Here is a 21,780-nt window from a genome sequence, read left to right on the forward strand (position 1 = left end):
TTGAGATAAAAGAGGGCATGACAACAGAACAGCGCAGGTCAAATCATAACCATTTAAGCAAACCAGTGTTTCACCACAAGATATCCTGACATAAAAATAGTTACCATAGTGTCTCTTTCCTTGAAATCTTTGAGTATAACTTCTTATACTGTAGCACCAAACGTATCACGACACTATAAAACTATTCAAGAGAATGACATTATTACAGGGTATTTAGAACCAATTGACAGAAAATGAACAATGGTTTCCATATAAACTCCTTGTCTATAAAAGTTTTTGCTTGTATTATCGTATATAATAAAATCCAATAAGATACAACCTTTTCCGACCGTGGACATTTCATTTGCAACTTCGCCACCTGCATCCTACACGTTTTCTGAGCCAATCTCCACCGTCCCGGATGGGCACATCCGGGCACCTCCCCCGTTACCTGCACGACACTGGCGCTGGCCCTGGGCACTGGCCAAGCAGTGCTCTTCCTTCTGCTTGCAGGCGATGGACAGCAAAGTGACTGGTGTTCCCGTGAGGTCCTGGTGGCTGGCAGTGGAAGGGAGTGAGCCTTAGGTCAGCAGCAGGAAGAGGAGGAGCAGGCCCCAGCTTGTTCCAGGTTCCATGCTACTGACTTCTCCGGGTGCAGGTAGTAACTTCCTGGGGGTGGTGTGGACATTCTTAGCAACCCAGCGCTGTGACACCTGGCGGGGCTTGCCAAACTTGAATCTGTCCTTTCACAGTTATGCCATACTCAACTTTTCAGTTCCTGCCCTTATTTTTTTGTTTTACTTTATTTTTATTTTTCTGAGGATCTCAATATGTAGTTCAAGCTGTGCTTGAACTCACTGTGTAACTCAGGCTGGTCTTGAACTGGCAGCGGATCTTCCTGCCTCAGCCTCCTGAGTGCTAGTATATTTTGCTTATGGTACGCCCCCCATACCTGGCTTCTGATTTTTTATTGTGCTAGATTAGGCCATTTCAGGGTCTTCAGAGGAAATGAACTCTGTCTCATATGTAAAATGCTCTTTTGCTAGATAACCACCCTGGACAGAGACCATCTGGCTAACAGATGCTGGCTCAGAGGCCAGGGATACAGCTCAGTGGCACAGCACCTGCCTGGCAAGCCTGAGGTTGTGAGTTCGACTTCTGGTACCCAAAACAAAACAAATGCTGTATGTTTTCATGTGCTATCTAGGGTCCCATGTGGTCACTGAACCCTGGTCACTTCAGGACTAATTCCTGCTTTCAGCCACCTCTCAGCATCCCCAGGTGTTCCTGACCCCACTCAGTGGTCACATCTTCCTTCTGGTCATTGGGTGGTGGGGCGTGGCTCCATTGCTCCTGGGCCTGTCATGCAGGGAGGTAGAAGTATTGGCCCCCATGTCCCAAAGGAGACTCCTGCTTCCATGTGTGACTTCCAGCCCGCATGGTGCTGTGGGCCTGTCATCCCAGCACTGGAGAGGCTGAAGCAGGAGAATTACCTCAACTTTAAGGCTAACCTGGACTACACAGCAAGACCCTGTCCCAAACCAAACCAAACCAAACCAAACCAAACCAAACCAAACCAAACCACGATTTCTTCCATTTTCTAGCTCTGGCTCACTCCGTGTGTCCATTAGGCTATCTGCAGGCACTGCACTGTTAATTGGGACAGCGTTTATCTCCACCAGGAGAGGCATCACTTTGCCAAGGGGCAGGCACTGCCGGCGCAGTGACCCCAGACGCCCTGTGGCCCTGAGTGGGGGATCTACCCGAGATCCCATCCACCAGCCAGGGTGGGAGCCAGGGCGGAAGGACGCTGCCCGCCCGGGGCAGGCTGGCAGGAGCATGACTGACTGTTGAGTAGGGAGCTTCCTGGCAAACACATCGATAACAGAGGGCGGAGGGCGGTGCCTGCTTTGATCCCTTGTACCGGGGTGGGGGACGGGGGGAGCCCTTGGCCCAGGTCTGGTCACAAGGTGCTCACCACCCTCCGGAGGAGGACCTCTGGGTTTTCGGGAGCACCTCAGGCTGGGGAAGTGGGAACCCGGGGCCTCCGTGCATCCTCTGGGTCCTGTCGTCTGGGGCTCCTCCCCGACTGTGTGTGGGGCAGCTGCGCCTCAGAATTGCTTGGCACCGCGGGACCTGATTTTGCGCGCTCCCCTAGTCTGGAGCGACATCACGAGCCCTTTCCAAGATGCACACATCACTTTGCCACCTTGGTCACAGACCCGAACCCTCACACTTTTTTTTTTTAACCTTTTGAGACAGAGTCTCACTGTGCAGTTCAAGCTGGTCCTGCTCACTTGTAGTCCACGCTGGTCTAGAACATGAAAAGATCCTCCTGCCTCAGCCTCCGAGTGCTAGGCGATGTGCTCCACCACGTCAGGCTTCCACCTGCTACAAGCAGCAGGATCCTGTGCCCTGCCCAGCCAGGCGCTTGCAGGAGGCCGGGTCCCCTGGGAGGGGCACAGCGGGGAGGAGGGTACAGCTTGCGCCCGCTTCGCCTTGGGGTGGCCTTTCCTGGGGCCACTTCTGAGGCCTGAACCTCCTGCCCACTCGGGGGGCCAGATTACTCCGAGGCCCCGTGATCGCTGAGCCTCCGAGGCTCCCTGGGGTTCCCAGCGTCTGCCCCGGGGACACAGGGGTCAGAGCTGGGCGGTGGTCTTCGCTCGCGTCTTCCGCTCTCTGGGGACCTGCTGCGAGCCTGTGCAGACACGGGCGCAGCGCGGTGCGGCGAGGTCGCCTCTGTACCCAGCTCCCCCTGGTGGCACCTGCGACCGAGGTGCGCCTGCAGTCAGACCCGCGGGATCCAGCAGGCATCCCCAGGAGTGCGGACCCTACTGGGGACTGCAGGCAGGACTGGAGTCAAAGGTTAGGACATGGAGGAGGGGCTGTGCAAGGGTCAAGGGGCGTGACACGCAGGTTCCGGCCCTATTTGGGGGTGTGGGCAGCGGCCGCTAGGCCCGCGCTGATCAGATCCCGCGCGACGGTGTCGGTGATGCGCACGGGGCCACCCCGCTCACAGTCACCGGGGAAATCGTCACCCACCGCGCTGACCGCTGCGGCACATAGGCTGGGTCTGCTTAAGGGCAGCCGGAAGGAAAGCGGAAAGCGGGAACTGGGGGCTCCGGTGGTCTCAGCCTTATCCGTGCGGGCCCTGCGTCCCAGGGGTGTCGCCCTCGCCTCCCCTCTTCCTCCGGGAGGTGTCCTGGTTGCTGCAGTGCCGCCTCCCCCACCCCGCCCCAGGAATCCCATGGTGCAGAGGGCAGGGGTCCCCCGCTGGGCGACCAGAGCGCGTGACCCCCACCTGTGCCTCCACTGGCCCTGCAGTGTCCCGGAGCCCCTGCAGTCCCTGAAAATCTGGGGATGCCAGGTAAATGCGGGGATCTACCCGCAGGGTCTGACTTCGGGATGGGATTGGCTCTCAGGGCTGGGCACAGTTGGGGTGCAAACCAGGCCTGGAGCTGGGCCAAGGGCCCTCCACGTCCCAGAACCCCTCTACTCTCCTCTGCTCCCTTTATCCTGAGCAGCTGCCACCCTCTTGTTGGGTCCGCAGGGCACCTCGCAGCTGACTTGGGAATGTGGGGGCCGGGGGGGGGGGTCAGGGGACACTACTGTTTAAAGCACCGTGGAGTAGATGCCATGTGATTCCTGCCCATTGTTCCGAATGTCAGAATGAGGAAAGCCAGTGAGAGCCGGTCAGGTCGTGGTGGTGCATGCCTGTAATCCTAGCGCTCAGGAGGCCGAGACAGGATTGCCCTGCCTCAAAGGGAGACTGCTACAAAGGGAGACACTGTTTTAAAACAAAACAATACAGGAAAGTCAAAGAGGAGAGGGTTAAAGGAGCCTCTTTAAGGTTGACAAATGTCCCCTCATCTAATTTGTGTCGATGGTGAATGATGCTTCCCACTGTCCCTAACTGTCCAGTGAAACCAAAGCTGAGGGTCAGGGAAAGAAGACCCCCTGGAGCTGGACTCTAGCCTACTGCTCTCTGAGGACAGCGCAGGTGCGCAGTTCCGCAGTCTCCCAGCAGTACCGAGGCAGGCAGCTGGGGAGGAAGGGCCTTCTGGCAGCAGAAGGCTGGAGACCCCTTTGTCCTGGTTTCTAGTAGGATACAGACAGGAAAGTGGCACCTTATGGTCCCTCTGGCCCTTGGGGTTTAAGTGGGAGGTGTCAGATAATCACATAGGGATAGGTGGCTTGTGGCAGCCCATTGGTCACAGTGATGCCACCATCTTTTGATCCTCTTCCTCTTACTGAGTGGCTAAAGCCACCCAGTGCGGGCTGCTCACCCACTCTGAGGGCAGGGAGTTCTGCCCTAGTGATGACCCACTGTTGCCATGGTGATCCAATTTGGTACAGAGGACCTGCAGGGCTGCGTCAGGGCTTTGTTTGGAGGGGAGGGGCAGGGAGAGCATAGCTGCCATGTGTGAGGTTACAGAGGTGCACCCCTAAGATGCAACCTGCCTGGTTACAACACAGTGGCTGGGGAGTGCTGGTCCCTAACCTGTCCCACACTGGCCACCCAGCCCTGGTGTGGGCCATGCCCTGCTCTGGGTCCGCTGGGGTTTGGTGCAGACTGCTCCTGAGCCATGGGTGCAGTGGGAAAGGGGGACTGCCCTCTCACCCAGCATGCCATGCACATTTGTGGGGAGCCTAGCACTACATTTGGTCACTGACTTGCTCCGTGGTCGGGGTAGCAGAGCAGTACCCTGACTTTCACCTACTGAAAGTCAGCCCTGCTGGACATGGCAGTGCACACGTGTCACCCAGCTCTCAGGAGGCTGAGGTGGGAGGATCTCAGTGAGTTCAAGACCAGCCTGGGCCATGTAGCATGGAGAAATCCTGCCTCAAAAAACAGCAACAGTGGGGCTGAGGATTTAGCTCAGCGGCATAAGCGCCTGCCTTGCAAGCATGAATTCGATCCCTGATACCAATAAAAAGGAAAAAGACAAAACAAAACAAAAAAACACCCCCCCCCCCCCAGCAACAGTGAAGAGGCTCGGACACAAGGGGAAGGCAGTGGCTGCCTTGGTCGGTGGCACCCAGAGGTCACCCAGTTGTCCCTGTGAGCTGTCCTAAAAAAGGGCAACAATTTGAGGACAATGGGCTCCTGAAGGCATGTGACACCCTCCCCCTGCTTCGGGTGCCCAGTGGGGATGCAGAGGGGGTGTGCGGGGCTCTGGCCCCCAGCTGAGGTCTCACGCTGGCCTCAGTAGTTTTCATTTGATTTAATTCTGGGTGGTGCTTTGGACAGCCGTGGCTTCCTACTTCCTTTTCCGTCAAGTGGCGCCTCCCTTTCTCCTTCCCTTTCCTGTCTCTTTTTTCCCTTCAATTCTAATTTTTGCCTATGGTCATACCACCCTGAATGTGCTTGATCTCAAGTTCTAATTTTTGCGGTGTTTGGGGTTGTTTCATTTTGTCTTATTTGGAGACCTAGCCGAGAGTCCTGAGCTACACCTTAGTGCTACCAGGGGTTGAACTGGGCACTTGGTATGGCGCTGCAGCCAGCCTTTTTATTTTTGAGACAAGGTTTGCTGAGCTGCCGAGATCCTCAGGATGGGTTCAAACTTGCCACCCTCCTGTCTCAGCCTCCCAAAGCTGGGATTTCAGGCACAGGCAGGCATGTGCTTTGTTTTGCATGTTGGGAGGGCTGGAGTTCTCCGCTTGAGACTTTCTCCCGTTTTGGCTTTTGTGCGGGAGCCCAACCAGTGTGCTGCCTGCCCTATGCCCACTGCTTCCGCATTTTATATTTGCACTCATCCACTCAGTGTTCACTTGTGTGTACGCACCCACGTGTGCATGGACACATGGACTTAAAGGCAGGAGACACCTTTGCCGGCCTGACATAAAACCCTGTGCCTGAGGGGTCCCTCTCGGCCGCCTGGGCTCCTGCCCCACTTCTGAGGTATTTAGGATGTTACGAGCAGTGTGGCCCTACCTAAGAGGACCCAAAGGCACTCTTTGCTATCCTCTGGGGCTGTTCGGCTGTCCTCCCTGATGTAGTGACAGTGCCAGTGGTGTGGGTCACAGGGCCCTCACCTGCTGGGGGCAATGGCGCCCTTCAAGCAGAACAGTGGGAACGAGGTCCACGGTGTGAGCCCCAGGAGTGTGACCTGCGAAAAGGAGAGAAGAGGGAAACCTGGAAAGCGGCACGGTGCCCACACTCAGCTGCCCGAGGCCCTGAGGTGTTTCAATTTCAGGGCCCCGAGTTTCCCTGTGCCCCCTCTGCTGCAGCCTTGGAGAGAGGAGTGCTGGGTGAGACCGCTGTTCCCTGGCAGCCACCACTGATCCGCTGGGCAAATTCCAGGAAGCTGAAGGCCTGTAGTTTGCCTTTTAGCTCTTGGTGGCCTTGCAGGGCAACAGTCACTGTCCCTGGAATGTCATCCTCAGCCTCATGGGATTTCCGTCACGCACTTCTGTGGCACCCTGCATTTTGTCCCAGAATATGGGGTACAGGGTGTTGTCTAATAAATTCCCCTAAGTCGGGACACATGAGCGCATATGTATATTCTCAGCTACTCCAGGCTGAGGCAGAAAGGTTATAGGCAGTATAGTGCAGACAGGAAGACTCTGCTTCAAAGTAAAATTTTAAAAAATGGTGAGGAGGGTTGGGGATGTAGCTCAGTGGTACAGCACTTGCCTGGCAAGCACATGGCCTGAATTCAATCCTTGGTAGTCCAAAAAATAAAGAGCCAACCAAACAACGTAACTTTGGCCAGAAGAGAGGCTGGCACTGTGACAGGGTGTAGATAAACAGCCGCAGCCACAGCCACAACTGCAACTCTGGAGGCACAGCCACCCAGCCCTCCTGGCCCTGCTCCTAGGACTGCACTGTGATGCTCATACAGGCGCAGGGAGAGGGGCACCCTGCAGCAGCACTCTTTCATGGCCTGTGAAGAGCTTGGCCCCCACAGGGAGGATGTCACTTAGTCCCAAGTACAGTTCTTTATAATAATTTAAAATATTCTGCCCATAGCCAGGCATGGTGGCTCTCATCTGTAATCCCAGCACTCAGGAGGCTGAGGCAGGAGGATCGTTGTGAGTTCGAGACCAGCCTGGACTACAAAGTGAGTTCAAGGCCTGCCTGAACTGCATAGTGAGACCCTGTCTCAGGAAAAAAAAAAAAAAAAAAAAACGTTCTGCCCGTGTGTGGTGGTAGTGCTGTGGAGGCCAAGTCAGAAGGATCTGTGTGAGGCCAGTCTGGGCTACACAGTGGGACTCTGCCTTAAAAAAACAAAACAATTTAAAATTCCTATTTCAAAAACATTTTTCAGGGTGGCAGTAGGGTCAAACCTGGGGTGCTCGACTCCTGCCAGCCATTTTTATGTTTTGAGCTAGGATCTCACTAAACTCTCAGGCCAGCCTCCGGCCTTTTTCATTGCATTCCTCCTGCCTCAGTATCACCTGGGATTGGTTCTCAGGGATTCCTGAAAAGGGCCACCAAGTCAAGAAATCACCAGGCACACCAGTGGCCCACAGAGCACAGTGGAACTCTCCAGGCCCATCCTCACTCTTGTGCCAGTACCTTTACAAGCGGGACATTCTGCAGGAGCTGAGGCGGCAGGGCTGCGAGTTCAACACTGGCCTGGGCAACAATGGCGAAAAACAAAAGGAGACAAACAAAATTTAAACATTTTCATTTAAAAACCCATGAAGCATCCTCTTCAGCGGCAGCTTCCTAGAGTAAGAGATGGAAGGGAAAGGCAGTGGCTCCCAGACAGGTGGGTGAGGACCCCGTTAGATACAGCTTTGTTCTCCCCACTCACAAACCAAGACCACATTGTTCTCTAGTTTTATTATTTCTGAATTTTCCCAACACATGAACTATAGCTCATCTGGAGATATTTTCAGTGCATTTCACAGCAAAAATGCAAAAGGAATCATTAAAACGGTTGTACACAAACCAATTCTTTTTGTATAACTTACAATTGGTTGAAAAAAACTATTGTTTCCAGACCAGTCTATGGGAGCCCAGCGCTCACAGTCTGCAAGGACTCGGGCGCAGCTCTCCCCAGGCCAGGCCCGGAGGCAGGGACCCCGTCACCTCGGGTGGAAGACCGCATCGGGGAGGGGGACGCGTAAGGCACCACTCCTGGAGCTCAGGTCACTTGCAGGGACGCAGGGTGAGCGCTGTCCACGGACACTGAGAAAGGGGTCCAGGTGCCAGGTCCAAGGTTGGGGTTCCTCCCCCGGATGAAATACTGATTAGAAAAGGGTTTGTACCCCGATGGCCTTCCTGAAAGCTTTCTGTCATACTCTTCACTGTTTCAGGTCCTTGACAAGAGGGACTGCGCCTCCCTTCATGTCCCAGTCCCAGGGGTGGCTGAGCAGGGACACTGGGTCAGTGGCTGCTCTTTCTACTCCGTGGGGTCAGAGGTGGGGACAGCAGCCCAGCTCACGCAATACTGATAGCGGCTGGTGAGGGGGCCAGGCGGGGACATAAGTAACAGCTGCGTCCTCCAACACTTCCATCTGTCTGTGAGAAAGGCCCCATCTCATCAGATCAATGGGAACACGTTTAAAAAAACTGTCGCTCAAGTGTAACATTTAATAAAACTAGGTACTGAAAACGTTCCGGAAGTTTTCAAGTCAGTGCTGTTTTCAAGTATAGGAAAACACTTGGGAGAAAAACCCTCCGGGTTTGGATCTGGGTCACCGTCGAGAGCCACCGCTGAGAGCCCTGCGGAGGTGACTGGCTGGGTATGGAGGGGCCGCCTGTCACTGGCCCCCAGGCTTCTGCCGCTAGATGCTGACGCGGGCCTAGCCCGGCCACTTGGCCCGCGCCAGGGCTGGTTCTGATGCAGTCAACGCTTCAGTGATGGACAGAAAGCAGACCAGGGCTGAAAGGGCCTCACGGTTCACCCGCAAGGGTTAAGGTCATAGAGCCCCGCTGCCTCTGTTGCATGGCCGCCCCTGTGCGGCAGGAGCAGGCCGGGCCCCAGTGGGCTGAGATATTGCTGGTCACAGGACAGTGACTCTGGTCTTGCCAAAGGCGGGGCCCAAGGAGGTACATTCGAGGTCAGCAGCAGGGTGGCTCACTCAGAGCGGTGCACGGTGACTCTGTTCAGTCAGGGTGGGAACCGAGAGCCATAGGGTTGGTGTGGGGAGAACACGTGTCACTCTGCTGGTTGAGCTGCTGGAAGCACTTTCCAAAGGGGCTTGTGGTAGACCCAGCCGTCTCCCTGCAGCCAGGAGGGGGTGGGTGGGGGGGACACGACAGAGATTCAGGGACCTCCTCTGACAGGAGGCAAAGCAGACCCTGGGACTGCTGGGCAGGGTGGGGGCCGGGGCAGGGGCTTACTGTAATCCTGTCACTATGAGGCTGAAGCAAGAGGACTGCCGTTTGAGCCCAGCCCGAGCAACTTAGAGAGACTTTGTCTCAAAAAAATAGGGGTAGGCACTCAGTGCAAAGGCCCTGGATTCAATCACCAGTGAAACACATCACACAAAGCTAGAAGTGACACTGTCACGGAAAGGGAAATCTACTCTCACATAAAGGAAGCTTTTATTTTAGCCCTGGGAACTGAACTGGGGACCTTGTGCTTGCCAGGTAGGTGCTTGTGTTGCCGAGCTGCATCTCTGGCAAAGAAAAAGTCTATGTGGGAAAGTCAAGCCCTGAGCAGCTGGCACCACACATGCCTGCGGTGGGCCAGGCTGGGCGAGCCACCGGTGGAGGGCCCAGGGTGAGCGTCATGCACACTGTGCCCACAGAGCCGTTCCCTGCCTGTGTCCACCCGGCCACCTCGACCCCACTGTGTGCTCTCCTGCAAGCTGCAGGCCCGAAGCGCTGTCCCCTGCTGCTTTGCTGACCACTTCCCTGGTCATTGTGCAGAGGACCTGGCAAGGAGTTGGAGTGAGGTCAGAGCTGAGCTAAAGCCAAGGTGAGTGGGGCGAGCACTGGTGCAAGTTGACGGGGGCAGCGGGACGGGCGCTCAGGTCTGTGCCTCTGTCCTCCCTCCCTGGTGCTGGGGTGAAACCCAGAGCCTCTGCAAGCCCAGTGACTGCTCCACCTTGGGCTGCATCCCTAGCCACACTGGTTTGCTTTTTAAGAATAATTTTTACAGTTGGGCATCGTGGTGCACCCCAGATGCTCTGAGAAATTTAGGGAAACCCTATCTCAAAAAAAAAAAAAAAAAAAAAAAAAAAACTGAAGTTAAAGAAGATTTATAAATTTACTCTACCTACCATGTTCCAAGGTGTTTTAAGGCTGGGGCTTATTTGGCACACGGTGACAAGCATCCCTGCTTCATCAACCTAGCCGGGCTCTGGGCTGTCTCCCAGAGCAGCCTGTGCCCACCCGCTGAGCCCAGTGCTAGCAGGGGCCCTGGGCACCGGTTCTGAGAAGCCACCAAGCCCGACGCCCACAGGGAGGGCAGTAACCCTTGGCGTCCTTCTTGCGCCCACCTCCTTGCAGAAGTAGCGCGTGCTCCAGGGTGCGCCTGACTCCGCACGCAGCCGCTCCTCTGCCCGCTGCCGCTCCTCCAGCGCTCGCTTGTGCTCTGTGGCGCGCTCCATCTCCGCGCAGCTCAGTGCCTCCGTCACGCTCCGCCACAGCCGCCTGCAACCAACCGAGCGGGACAGTGATCAAGCGGCGCCGCGGGGCTTCTGGACATCCCTGCTTAGCGGGAGCTACATTCATCCCCGAGATGCAAGGGCGCCCACGCCAGGCCCCCGGGTGGCCACGCAGCAGTGCCGCGGCCCCTAATTCTTCAACTGAAAATAACACATAGCTTCCCAATAAAATTTTCATTTATGGGAGACTCAAATTAATAAATAGCATACGAAGTTTTAAAGTTGAAATGCAAACGCCTACCTGTGTGTCTTGCCTGAGGAATTAATGGAGACCAGATTCCCTCTCCTACCTCAACCAGGAAAACCAGGGAAAACATAAAACAGCCAGACACCCGGTGCAGGGCCGCAACCCCAGCTACGAGGATTGCTAATTTGATGGCAGTCTGGGCAACAAAAAATGTCTCACAAAGTCTCAAAAAATAAAATGGTCTGCGGTTACCGCTCAGTGGTGCACTTGCCTAGTGTTTGTGGAACCCTGGGTTCAAACCCCAGTACCTCAAAAAACCAAAACATAAGGAACCAGTGGTTTTCAGGTATCAAGCAAAAGAAAATGCAGGACAAGCATCACTGAGACAAGGAAATGGAAAGGGCTCCTTTGAGTTTGGACCCCCTGCCTGGGAGTCCAAGGCCACGGTAGGGAGGGGACCTCTAACTTTGAGCAAGAGAGAACTTCCGGGCAGATTTCTGAGTAAAGAACAGTCCCTTCAACAAGGGTGATGGGATGCTAGGAACACACACACAGATGACCTTAGACTTTTGCAGAGCCCCCTTACCCCAAACAAACTCAGAGGGGGCTGCAGATGTGAGGGTTAGGGCTGGAACCGGCAGAAGGAGCCACACTAGAGTGCCTGACACTGCAGATTTCTCAAAACTGTCATCTATAAGACCCTGACAATCTTACCACACCAAAATTAAAAACTGAGGCGGGCATGGTGGCACAGGCCTGTAATTCTAGCACTCAGGAGGCTGAGGCATGAGGATTGCTGCAAGTGTGAGCCTAGCCTAGGCTATGATGTGAGCCCAAGGTCAGTGTGGCCTAGGAGTGGAGATGCTGTCTCAAAATTAGACAGGGCTGGGGATTTAGCTCAAGGACATAAGTGCCTGCCTGGCAAGCACGAGGTCCTGAGTTCAATCCCCAGCACCAAAACAAAACAAAACAAACAAACAACAAAAAACTCCCCCCAAGCCCACATAGTCACCTTGAGTGAGGATGCCCCTGAGGATAGAGCTTTTAATAAAATGAGTTCTTTTTATTTTTTTTCTTGAGTCAAGGTCTTGTTATGTAATCCAGACCGGCCTGGAACTCTCACTGATCCTCTTTCCTCAGTTTCCAGAGTGGAAGTGAAAATTAAAGAGCTGTGAGAAATGTTTAGCTATAACTGGAATTTCAATAACCAACCTCAACTGATAGAAGTACACAGAACACCAGTTAAAGATGCAGAAACTGGAAAAGTTGTGTCACTTCTGACCTAATCGACACCAATGGACATGCACCTGACACTGTGGAACAGACTCAGGCCATATACATGTGAAATCTACCAAGACAGGACACACTCAGGGACATGAAAAGATCTCCGTAAATTAAAAAAATAATAAAACCACACAAAATACATTCTTTGACCACAATGAAATTAAGTCATCAATAAATACCGGAAAGATACCTGGAAAATCTACAAATACTTGGAAATTATCAAGACATTTCTAGATAATCCCATGAGTCAAAAGGCCACCAGTGGGTAGAGCCACAGCCCAGGGCAGAGCACCAGCCAAACGAGCCCAAGGCCTGGGGCTGTTCGTTAGTACTGAGGGACAAAATCCTCAGCCCAAACAAATAACAAAGGGAGACCAGAAGATATTCTCAAATGAAAACGTATCAAAAATGAGAGTTAGAGCTAAGTGACTGGCACAAGCCTGTAATCCCTGCATTCAGGAAGCTGAGGCAGGAGGGTCTCCTGCAGTTCAAAGCCAGTCTGGGGAATTAGTGAGTTAAAGGCCAGCCTGAACTACAGGGCAAGACCCTATGTCAAAAATGAACAAACAAACAAACAAACAAACAAACAAGTTGAGGGGTATAAGTAAGACAGTCCTTGGAGGAAATTCACAACATTAAACATTTAGGAAAGAAGGAAAAACAGTGAGGGAAGCCAGGTGTCTCATTGCGACAGCTGCCCATTCCGGTACCATGGCTCCCACTATGGCCCAGCAAAGCTGCTGACAACGGCCACAGCCTCCTTGCTGCGGGGCCGAGACCCTGCAGAACACTTCACAGATGCTCAGCCTGAATGGACCAGAAAGCGTCTTCTGACCCCTGCCCTAAGCGTCCACTCTGAGTAACTCTGAGAGGATGACACATGTGGGACAGAGCAGGCAATAAAAAACATAGAAGCTTAGATCAGCGAAAGAGAAAACAGAAGAAAGACAAAAATCGATGAATTCAGAAGCTGGCTCGTGAGGAAAGCAACTAAACACTGAATTACTTAACAGACCAGACCTCTAAAGGACATGGATGAGGGAAAACTTATTTCCACAGGAGAAAGAATTGGGGGTGCTCGCGACAATCGTGTAGGTGTCACAAGCCATGCACCCGAGCCACACGCCAGCCAAGCCTTCACAAGTTAGCAGCAGAGAAAGGCCCAGTTCTCTAAAAGACAGACTGCAAAGCTCACCAGGAGATGTGCAATCATAACGCCCTATGTGCCAAAAATACAGATGTGGTAGTTAAAAAACTTCTTCTAAAGCACATTGCAGAGCCACAGCCTCATGAATTGGAAACACATTTTAAAAACCCTTCAACAAGAAAGAAAAGAAAGGAAAAAATGGAAACAAAGCTTTGGTAAATAATGAGGGAGAGAGGTTGAAGGCAGAGGAGGGGGATGGGGAAAAAGCAGCAGCAGCAAGGTATTTCACGGACAGGCACAGGTGCCCTGTGACGAACGCCAGCACTGTGTGTATCTACAATGTACCAATAACAGTAATAGTAATAATAAAAACCATATTTCAAAAATATTTTTTTTTGGTCTTTTTCCTTTTTACTGGTACCGGGGATTGAACTCACGACTGCCTGCTTGCAAGGTAGGCGCTTATGCCGCTGAGCTAAATCCCCAGCCCCCTCGAGACAGTTTTCAACCATAGCTCAGGCTGGTCTTGAATTTATAGCAATTTTCCTGCCTCAGCCTCCTGAGTGCTGGGATTACAGGCATGTGTCACCACACCCAGCTGTGATACATTGTTATAGTTAAAGGCATATAAAGAAAATCTGGGGGGCTGGGGATTTAGTTCAGCGGCATAAGTGCCTGCCTTGCAAGCAGGCAGTCGTGAGTTCGATCCCTGGTACCGATAAAAACGAAAAAGACCAAAAAAAAAAAAGAAAGAAAGAAAATCTGGTTTCTGGGAGATAACAAGTGGAAAAAGAAAGAATTTAACATGTTTTGAATAATTTCATTCTTCAGTGCTGTGTTAAAGCCTGGTAAGTATAGTAGCTCTTAAAAAATGGGGTGCAGCCTACGGAACTAAAGCTGTGAGTCCTCATGCATCCCACTGCACGGAAAGCCTCGGGCCTTGCCTGCAGCTGGGGTGCACTGGGCACTGAACCTGCTCCCCTAAGGCCATAGCTGGGTCTTTTTAACACCCAGTCATTAGGGAACACTGCCTGGGGAGCCCTGCAGTTACGGAGGCTACACTTGCTCTCTACATTTCTGATTCTGCCTCGGCACTCAAATGTACTGTCAATCATGGACTCCGTGCAACTTTCCTGGAGCTGCATTCACACCACTGCCTGCTCTGGAGCCCGCAGTAGCCGCCACGTGGCCCATCCATGCTCACACCTTTGGGAGGTGACCTCTAACAACCTGCCACACCTATGTCACTTGTGTCTCTGATTAGAATTACAGCCAGCAGTTCTTGGTTTCTTGTGTGGGGCCCGAGGTCTGTGTCTGAGAGTCATCGAGTGCACTGCCTTGCTAACCAGAAGACGGGGTGGGAGAGCTGCTGCTCCACTTCTGTTCAGTTTATAATGCCCGAGCTCCATTGGGTGGCAGAGCCACCAGGGCAGCAGGGCGCCAGCTGGGGCCGCCCCTCGGGCAGAAGCAAATGAGTGACCAATCTGTCTGTGGTCATGGATCCGGAAGGCCCGGAGGGGAGAGAGTACGCAGCCCCTCCCAGGCCGCAGGCCATGCACCTGGACTCGAACGGGTCCTGCTTGTCCAATGGCCTCACTCGCTTCCTCGTCACCGCCAGCTTGCTCAGGTCCACGCACTTGGTCTCCCCGCTGCTGTAGGTGAACTCCAGGACGCTGTTCCACTCACCCTGCACCCTGCATACCACAGTGCTGCTGGCGTTGTGCTTCACCTCTGCGGTGACCCTGGGCAGCAGAGAGAGGCACACATCAGTGACATCCGGGTGCCCTGAAGACTTCCAGTACCACACATGGCAGTTTGCTGGTGCCAAAGCCGGACTCCCTTTGTAAACCACAGGGTACACTCAGAGACACCCCCCACCAGGTCAATTTTAATCTTTAGGAAGATTACCAGACCACTGGGGTGGCAGTGCTCGCCTGTCATTCCAGTACTCAGCACGCTGAAGCAGAAGGGTCAATGCAAGTTTGGGGCCAGCACACAGTGGGACTGTCTCCAAAAACCCCAAAATTAAACCTTTCCCCCTAAAAACAAGCAAAAATATCCTAACCCACCCATCCCAACCCCCTTCTCCCAAAAACCCCACTACTAGGCATAAAAGTAGACTTCATCACCAAAACTGAAGTGTGATAACTTAACAATATTCTTTATTAAAGTCTAACAATGTTTTTTTTTTCCTTGAGACAAGATCTTGCTATGCAGTTCAGGCTGGCCTCGAACTCATAGTGATCCTCATGCTTCAGTTTCCTGAGTGGTGGGATTACAGGTGCGTGTGCCATCATGCCTGGCTAAAATTGTAATAATTCTATAATTTTAAAAACTACTCTTTTATCAGGGGCGTGGAGGCTGATGCCTGTAATCCTAGCACTCCGGAGACTGAGGCAGGAGGATCATTGTGAGTTCGAGACCAGCCTGGGCTACACAGTGAGCTAAAGGCCAGTCCGTCTCCTCTTCTTTATTTAAAAATGAGTACACCAGGTGTGGAGGCGTATGCCTTGATGTGCGGGAGACAAGCGGTGCTGGAAAACTAGATATCCACATACACCTCTCATACCGCGTACCAAATTAATCCAATTAATCATGACCATCACCTGAAACTTAAAAGCTAAACCCAAAGAGCTTCTATTTGAATACTGTACTTGTTTTGTTTTGTTGGTACCAGGGATTGAACTCACGACCTTGTGCTTACCCCAGGCAAGCACTTAAGCCACTGAGCTAAATCCCTGGCCCCCAAAGAGCTTTTAAAGGAAAGTACAGGAGACTATTTTAATACCCTGCTGGGGGACAAAGGATTTTAAAAACATAAGCCATGCGCATTATTCATACAAAAAAATACAAAATGCATCTCATGAAAACTAGAATCTGTGGATCAGAAGACACCCCTGAGACGATGAACAGGGAAGCCCTCAGAGAACACATTTTTAAAATGTGTCTCTTACAAGCAACTCCTACCTAGGGAAGGATACATAAAGAAAACTCCTAACATTTCCAGAAAAGCCAGCCTTTACATGAGCAAAAGGTTCTTGGCAGAGGCTTCAGCATCGCTAATGTGAAATGCAGATGGGTCCCACGCGCGGCCAGTCACTCTAGAAAACAATCTGTCCCTCCTGGGTTTAAACATTCCCCTGTGAGCCAGTCATTCTGAGCCTGGGTGTTTGCCACGCAAGAAAACCTGTGTCCACACACAGGCCTGCCAAGCACAGCCCACAGCGGCATCACCCCTCACAGACCCCAGCCGGAAATGACCCAGGTGGGCAGCAGCAGCAGAAGAGTGTGCAGCAGAGCTAGCCCAGAGGGGGAGTACTACTCAGCTGTAAAGAGGCCAAGTGTGACACTGAAAGGATGGGTGTGAACAAAAAGTGGTGCAAAGAAGGGAGCCTCATTGGAATGCACAAGGTACGTGGTCGTCTAGATGGGGAAGGGGCTGTAGTGGAAGAACCTTGAGGATGGTGGCCCTTGCGGTGGCAGCTCCCAGACAGGCCGGGGGAGGGGCTTTCAGGGGTGACAGGGACACTGCACCCTTCATAGAGTTGAGGGCTACTGGGATGTACGCTTTGGCTAAACACAGAGGATGTATACCTAAGTCTGTGTGTTTTCCTGTGTGTGACTTTGCCGGCTTTTTAAATGTCAACGAGCGTGGTCCCTGAGCCTCATGGGCTGCTGTGGGCTGAGGCAGTGTGACGGGGAAGGGCCAGGATTGTCATAATTAATACAGAATAACTGTAAAAACCAACTTGACAGCGAGGCCTTGCCTAGTTCTAAAACACAGACGACCGACCCTTAGGTGCTCTAGGCCCTGTCTCTGGACACGAAGGCCACCCGAGCATGAACAGTCAGGGAGACAGTACCTGTGGCCGCTGCCGCCGTGCCCTTTGGAGAAAAGCTGGCACTGGGACTGCTGGGACCACTGAGTCAATGGGTGACTGATCACTGATTTTGGGGTGGCAATGTGCAATGTAGGTACCGTTGTTGTCCCCTGATTGATGCATTTTGAGATTTTATTTTTCTTCTTCTTTGAAATAAGATTGATTTGAGGAGGAAAAAAAGGTAACCCGTTCCCTCCACGGGAAAAGGAGAACTCCTCGGGCATCAAGGGAGGACTACAGTTTGTGTTTCATGACAGTGACCACCTAGCCCTGGCTTCATGGTGCCACTGTCCTGCTCTGTCTTCACGCTCATTTCGTCTTTGTGGCTCTGTCCACTGTGGGGCAGACACCGCCCCCGCCCCCAGCACTGTGACCAGAGCCAAGCAGCAGCGAGCTGCGTCCTCAGCCCTTTGTATTTCCCTTCTATTTTGAGACAAGGCCTTGCTAAACCAACTGGGTGGGGTTCAAATTTGTAATCCTTCTGCCTCAGCTTCCCACGCAGCGAGGGTCACGGGCATGCACCAACATCCCAGGCTTCACACTTTATTTTGTTGGTTTTTGAAACAGGATCTTCCTGTGTGGCCCAGGCTGGCCTCGAACTTGAGATCATTCTCCTCTGTCAGCCTCCCAAGTGCTGGGCTCACAGGCGTGCATCACCATGCCCAGCTCCTAAGTCTTTATAACATTAAACTGCACGCTTCTGTCTGTCTCTGCACACAGAAGCGCAGCCATGTTAGGCAAGCCCACTGGTTTACAGATGACAGAAAAGAGACCTTGTAGCTGGCCAAATTAAGGAAAGGGATGCTGTGGATGCAGAGGGAGAAGGGGTGGGGACAGAGCGACACAGAAGACAGATAGGCATGAGTGCTGGAGGAACCTGTCACTTGGGTAGCTAAAGAGTAGAAAGGGGTAAATGAGCCAATTTAAGAAATTGAAAGAAACAGGATAAAAGAAATTGAAAGAAACATAATAACTGCTTGTTAGCAAAAATGATCATGTCTACCTGAAACATTAAGTTTTCATAAAAAATATGAAAAGTAGGTATAAAAAGCCAGTAAAGTTTCTGAAATGCTTAGCTCTGTCTCTGACCCTCAGCTGCTAGTCGGGAAAAGCCCATGTGACATAGGGTCACACTCAGGTCCCCTGTCATGAGTGAGCACAGAGATGGCAAGAGTGGGCTTAGCCCCAGGATCATGCCCGGGCACCTCCTGGCCCTGGCTACACAGTGGGCACAAGGGAGAAGGACCCTAAGCAGGTGAGAGACGCATAAGCCTCTGTTTCCAGCCCTAAGTGTCAGAGAAGTCACTGCCAGCAGCAGAGGCCAGGGGCGCTGACTTCACCCCCACCATGCATCCTGAGGGCCCTGGTCCCTGGCCTCCTCTCACATGTGACACTGCCAGGGACCCAGAGAGCCAGGCGAGAGTTAAGAGGATGAATTCTGATTCTCTGCATCACAGTACCCTGAAAATATGGTTAACACGTTTTACGGTATGTTGTTATAATTCAAGGTGAGATAAAGCACTGGCCCACGAAAAATGGTTTGGGACTTTTGCATTTATGGAAAATAAACCCTGCTGGGTGCACACCGGTCACCCAGTCACACAGAGCTCTGCCAGATACCAGTGAGGAGTCGCAATCTCTGATAAGTTGTGTCTTCACAGAGTACAAACACCAGAGTAAAAGTTCTTTAACATTCCCTCACTGCCGACCAATTTCTTTCTGGAGCTGGGGTTTACTGTGATCGAATTTGCATGTAATCAACACCCTCGGTTTCAGTACTCGGCCTAATTGGTGCTGACAAAAATACATGCAGTGCTTAACCAGGTTTATTTCCTCCACCACCCTGGCTATTTTGCAGTCCAGTTTTTGTTTTTACAGAGACTGGGCCCCAAGAAGAAACTGCCTTTGGCTACTCGCTGGCACACGATAGTCTCATATTCTCATATCAAGTTACAATAGATTCCAAGGCAAGGACTTAGTAAATGGCTAGACGAACATAGTTAACATGCAGGAGAAGAAGGATAGTACCCCTGGGTTGGATGGGCACAGTTTGGACACAGATACCCTAACCCCAACTGCCTGGTGGAGGCACCACCCTGCCTGTCTCTGGCAGGCTGATCTCCACTGTGCTAGCGCCGATTCTAGTGCTGCCCAATCTAGCGGGCTCCCCGCTGCCTCTGCGGTTCCCTTTAGGTTCCAGGCAGAGAATACACCTTAGACCACAGCCACCACCTCAGCGCTTCAGGTCACTAAGTGAGAAATTAAAGACACTAAACTCGGAGGGAGGGAAATGAAACCCACGGCAGCCAGGCGAGGGCAAGGCTGGAGGAGGAAGGGGGCAGCACTGCCCGTGGCTTGGAAAAGTCCAACACTAGGGCCTTGCAGAGATCCCGAACAATGGCCGAGGGCTGCTGGGAGCAGCCCCCGGGCGGCAGTGCAAAAAGGATTGGCACAGGGCAAAGTGATGGGAGTTGCCACATCTCCCAAGAAGATCATGCAAATATTCACAGATCGCTCACTGTAACCAAGGGCACAAACAGTACAGAGCTGTCAAAAAGCTGACAGCTGGGGCTGGGGATTTAGCTCAGCGGCATAAGTGCCTGCCTTGCAAGCAGGCAGTCGTGAGTGCGATCCCAGGTACCGATAAAAACGAAAAAGACAAAAAAAAAAAAAAAAAAAAAAAAAAAAAGCTGCAGCTGAAGAAATAAAACAGTCAAATAGTTTTGTGTATAAATTAAATGTTTCCACACAAACATGCACACACATAATCATGGATACACACATATACACATGTACTCTGAGAATGAAATTTCAAGCCAGGGGTGGTGGTATACATTTGTAATACTAGCACTCTGGGAGGCTGAGGCAGGTAAATCACACATTCAGGTCCAGCCTGGCCAACTCAGTAAGAACCCGTCTCAAAATTAAAAAAAAAAAAAAAAAATGAAAAAAGGGGGTGGTGGTGGTGGTAGGGCTGTGGCTTAGCATGAAGGCCCTGGATGCAATTCTGCCCCTCTCCATAAGCAAGAAGTCGTGGGGCCTGTAAATACTTTTCAGGAAGGAAACTGAAATCGCCCATGTTTCCTTATTCAGAAAATATACTGAACAGATCAGGAACCATGTGCACTAATGAGCCATAAACAGCGGCCGGGGTGCAGCTCAGTGCTGGAGCACCTGCCTTGGAGACTTGGAGTCCACCCTCAATGAAATCCAAAGAAGGAAGGAAGGGAGAGAAGAAGGTCAGGTATGGTGGCACACACCTATAATTCTAGCACTTGGGAGGCTGAGACAGGCAGATTGCTGTGCGTCTGAGGCCAGACTGGGCTACAAAGTGAAGTCAAGTCCAGCCTGCACTGCACAGTGAGACCCTGTCTCAAAAAGACCAAAAACAAAGCAAAACAAAAACAAAAACAAAAAATTAGTGTCACACAGAGACAGAGCCCATCAGGTATAGGTTCGGGCACAGCCCTGGACACCTGGCAGTGTCTTGAGGTGTCTGAGCCCCTCCCAGTGCCAAGGCTCGTGCACTGGGGTCACGAGGCAGAGCAGTGCGCAGAAGCACACGGCAAAGTGCAAACCCTGCCAACACTCGCTGCAGGGTGAGAGGTGACCACACCGACACCTGCTGCTGGCTCTGCTTAGACAGCCTTTATTCTTTAGAAAGTACTTACTGCTGGACTGTTTTGAAATCTGTTTTTAAAGGCTCACTCAATGCTGCAGAGCTAAACAGGTTTTCTCTCCAGTTCTTTCCAGACTGCTGAAAGCCAGGCTTCAGTGAGGAAGTCTGGGGACCAACTGCGGGGTACGTTCCGATTTAATCACCAAACACAGCTCGGCAGCTTCTGCTGAGGTCCTGCTTACCCTGCGGCTGAGAAGCCCTGCCCCAGGTATCTATGCAGCAGTAGCAGCCCATCACATGGGCACCAGAGAGTGACAGGCAGCCCTGTGGGTAGTCACCCTCAACCTAAGAACACGTGTGTGAACAGTCTTCCACAGCAGAAGACTGTGAGTGTACACGGGCAGGTCTCAGATCCCAACACTGAGCACAGTGGGTGCACAGGGCAGAGCACGCGCTGCAGGAGCCCTCCACATGGAGACTGAACTGGCAGCCCTGACTGCTGGGGATGGAGGGGTAAGAATGGGCCACATCCAGGTCCAGGTGTGCGTATTTTTGTTTGGTGAACACTTACCAATCTGTACATTTCTGCATGGGTGCTGCTTTTTCAGAGACATTATAGGAAGAGAAAACCCTGTACTTCCAGGACACTCAGAACAGGTGTTGAGGGGCCAAGGACAGAGTTTGTCCCACTGGGAATTCGTCCTCTTGTGGTCTGGGGCCTGGGCTAGGGTACAGGTCAGAACTGGCCGGTTCCCAGGCGATATTACAGAGAAGCTGTCAGTTCAGTACTGGTGCCCCAGGATGCTGCTTTCAACCACTATAATGTTTCTGTTTTTTGAGACAGGGTCTCACTATGTAGCCTAGGCTGGCCTCGGGCTTGTGGCGATCCTCCTGTCTCAGCCTCCCAATTGCTAGGATGATAAGCTTGTGTTTGTTGCTACACCCAGGTTTCTTGGGAATAGAGGTCTTTTTTTTTTTTTTTTTTTTTTTTTAATCTGAGTTGGTAGCAAAAGCTGCCTCCACTGAGATCTGGATACAAATCTGGATTCTCTTGGAGGCAGAATCTGGCAGAGACTGTGTATGTCTCGGTTAGAAATTCTTTTGTATGTGCCAT

At 52.2% G+C, this 21,780-nt stretch overlaps 1 protein-coding gene and 1 long non-coding RNA gene across 3 annotated transcripts in view; one reads left to right on the plus strand and one right to left on the minus strand.

Annotated features, from left to right (window-relative positions):
• The first annotated feature begins 2,493 nt into the window (after positions 1 to 2,493).
• LOC134478749 (uncharacterized) lies at positions 2,494 to 10,993 on the plus strand. Its single transcript, XR_010051609.1, has 2 exons — positions 2,494 to 2,844; positions 9,688 to 10,993. It is a non-coding gene; the product is annotated as an uncharacterized LOC134478749 (long non-coding RNA).
• The window catches only part of Osbpl11 (oxysterol binding protein like 11), a 59,095-nt gene continuing 45,071 nt past the window's right edge, over positions 7,757 to 21,780 (minus strand). Inside the window, exons 11-13 of one of the 2 annotated variants that reach the window (XM_003477045.4) lie at positions 14,726 to 14,908; positions 10,381 to 10,534; positions 7,757 to 9,158 (exon numbers count right to left, since the gene is read on the minus strand). In XM_003477045.4, the coding sequence (XP_003477093.1) occupies positions 9,093 to 9,158; positions 10,381 to 10,534; positions 14,726 to 14,908 (403 nt within the window). In that variant the 3' untranslated portion in view covers positions 7,757 to 9,092. The remainder of the gene's footprint in view (positions 9,159 to 10,380; positions 10,535 to 14,725; positions 14,909 to 21,780) is intronic. The other variant, XM_063261107.1, reaches the window with a different exon arrangement.

Source organism: Cavia porcellus, unplaced genomic scaffold (assembly GCF_034190915.1).
Source record: "Cavia porcellus strain 051 isolate PalLab524CR breed Dunkin Hartley unplaced genomic scaffold, mCavPor4.1 scaffold_14, whole genome shotgun sequence".
NCBI classification, from domain to species: Eukaryota; Metazoa; Chordata; class Mammalia; order Rodentia; family Caviidae; genus Cavia; species Cavia porcellus.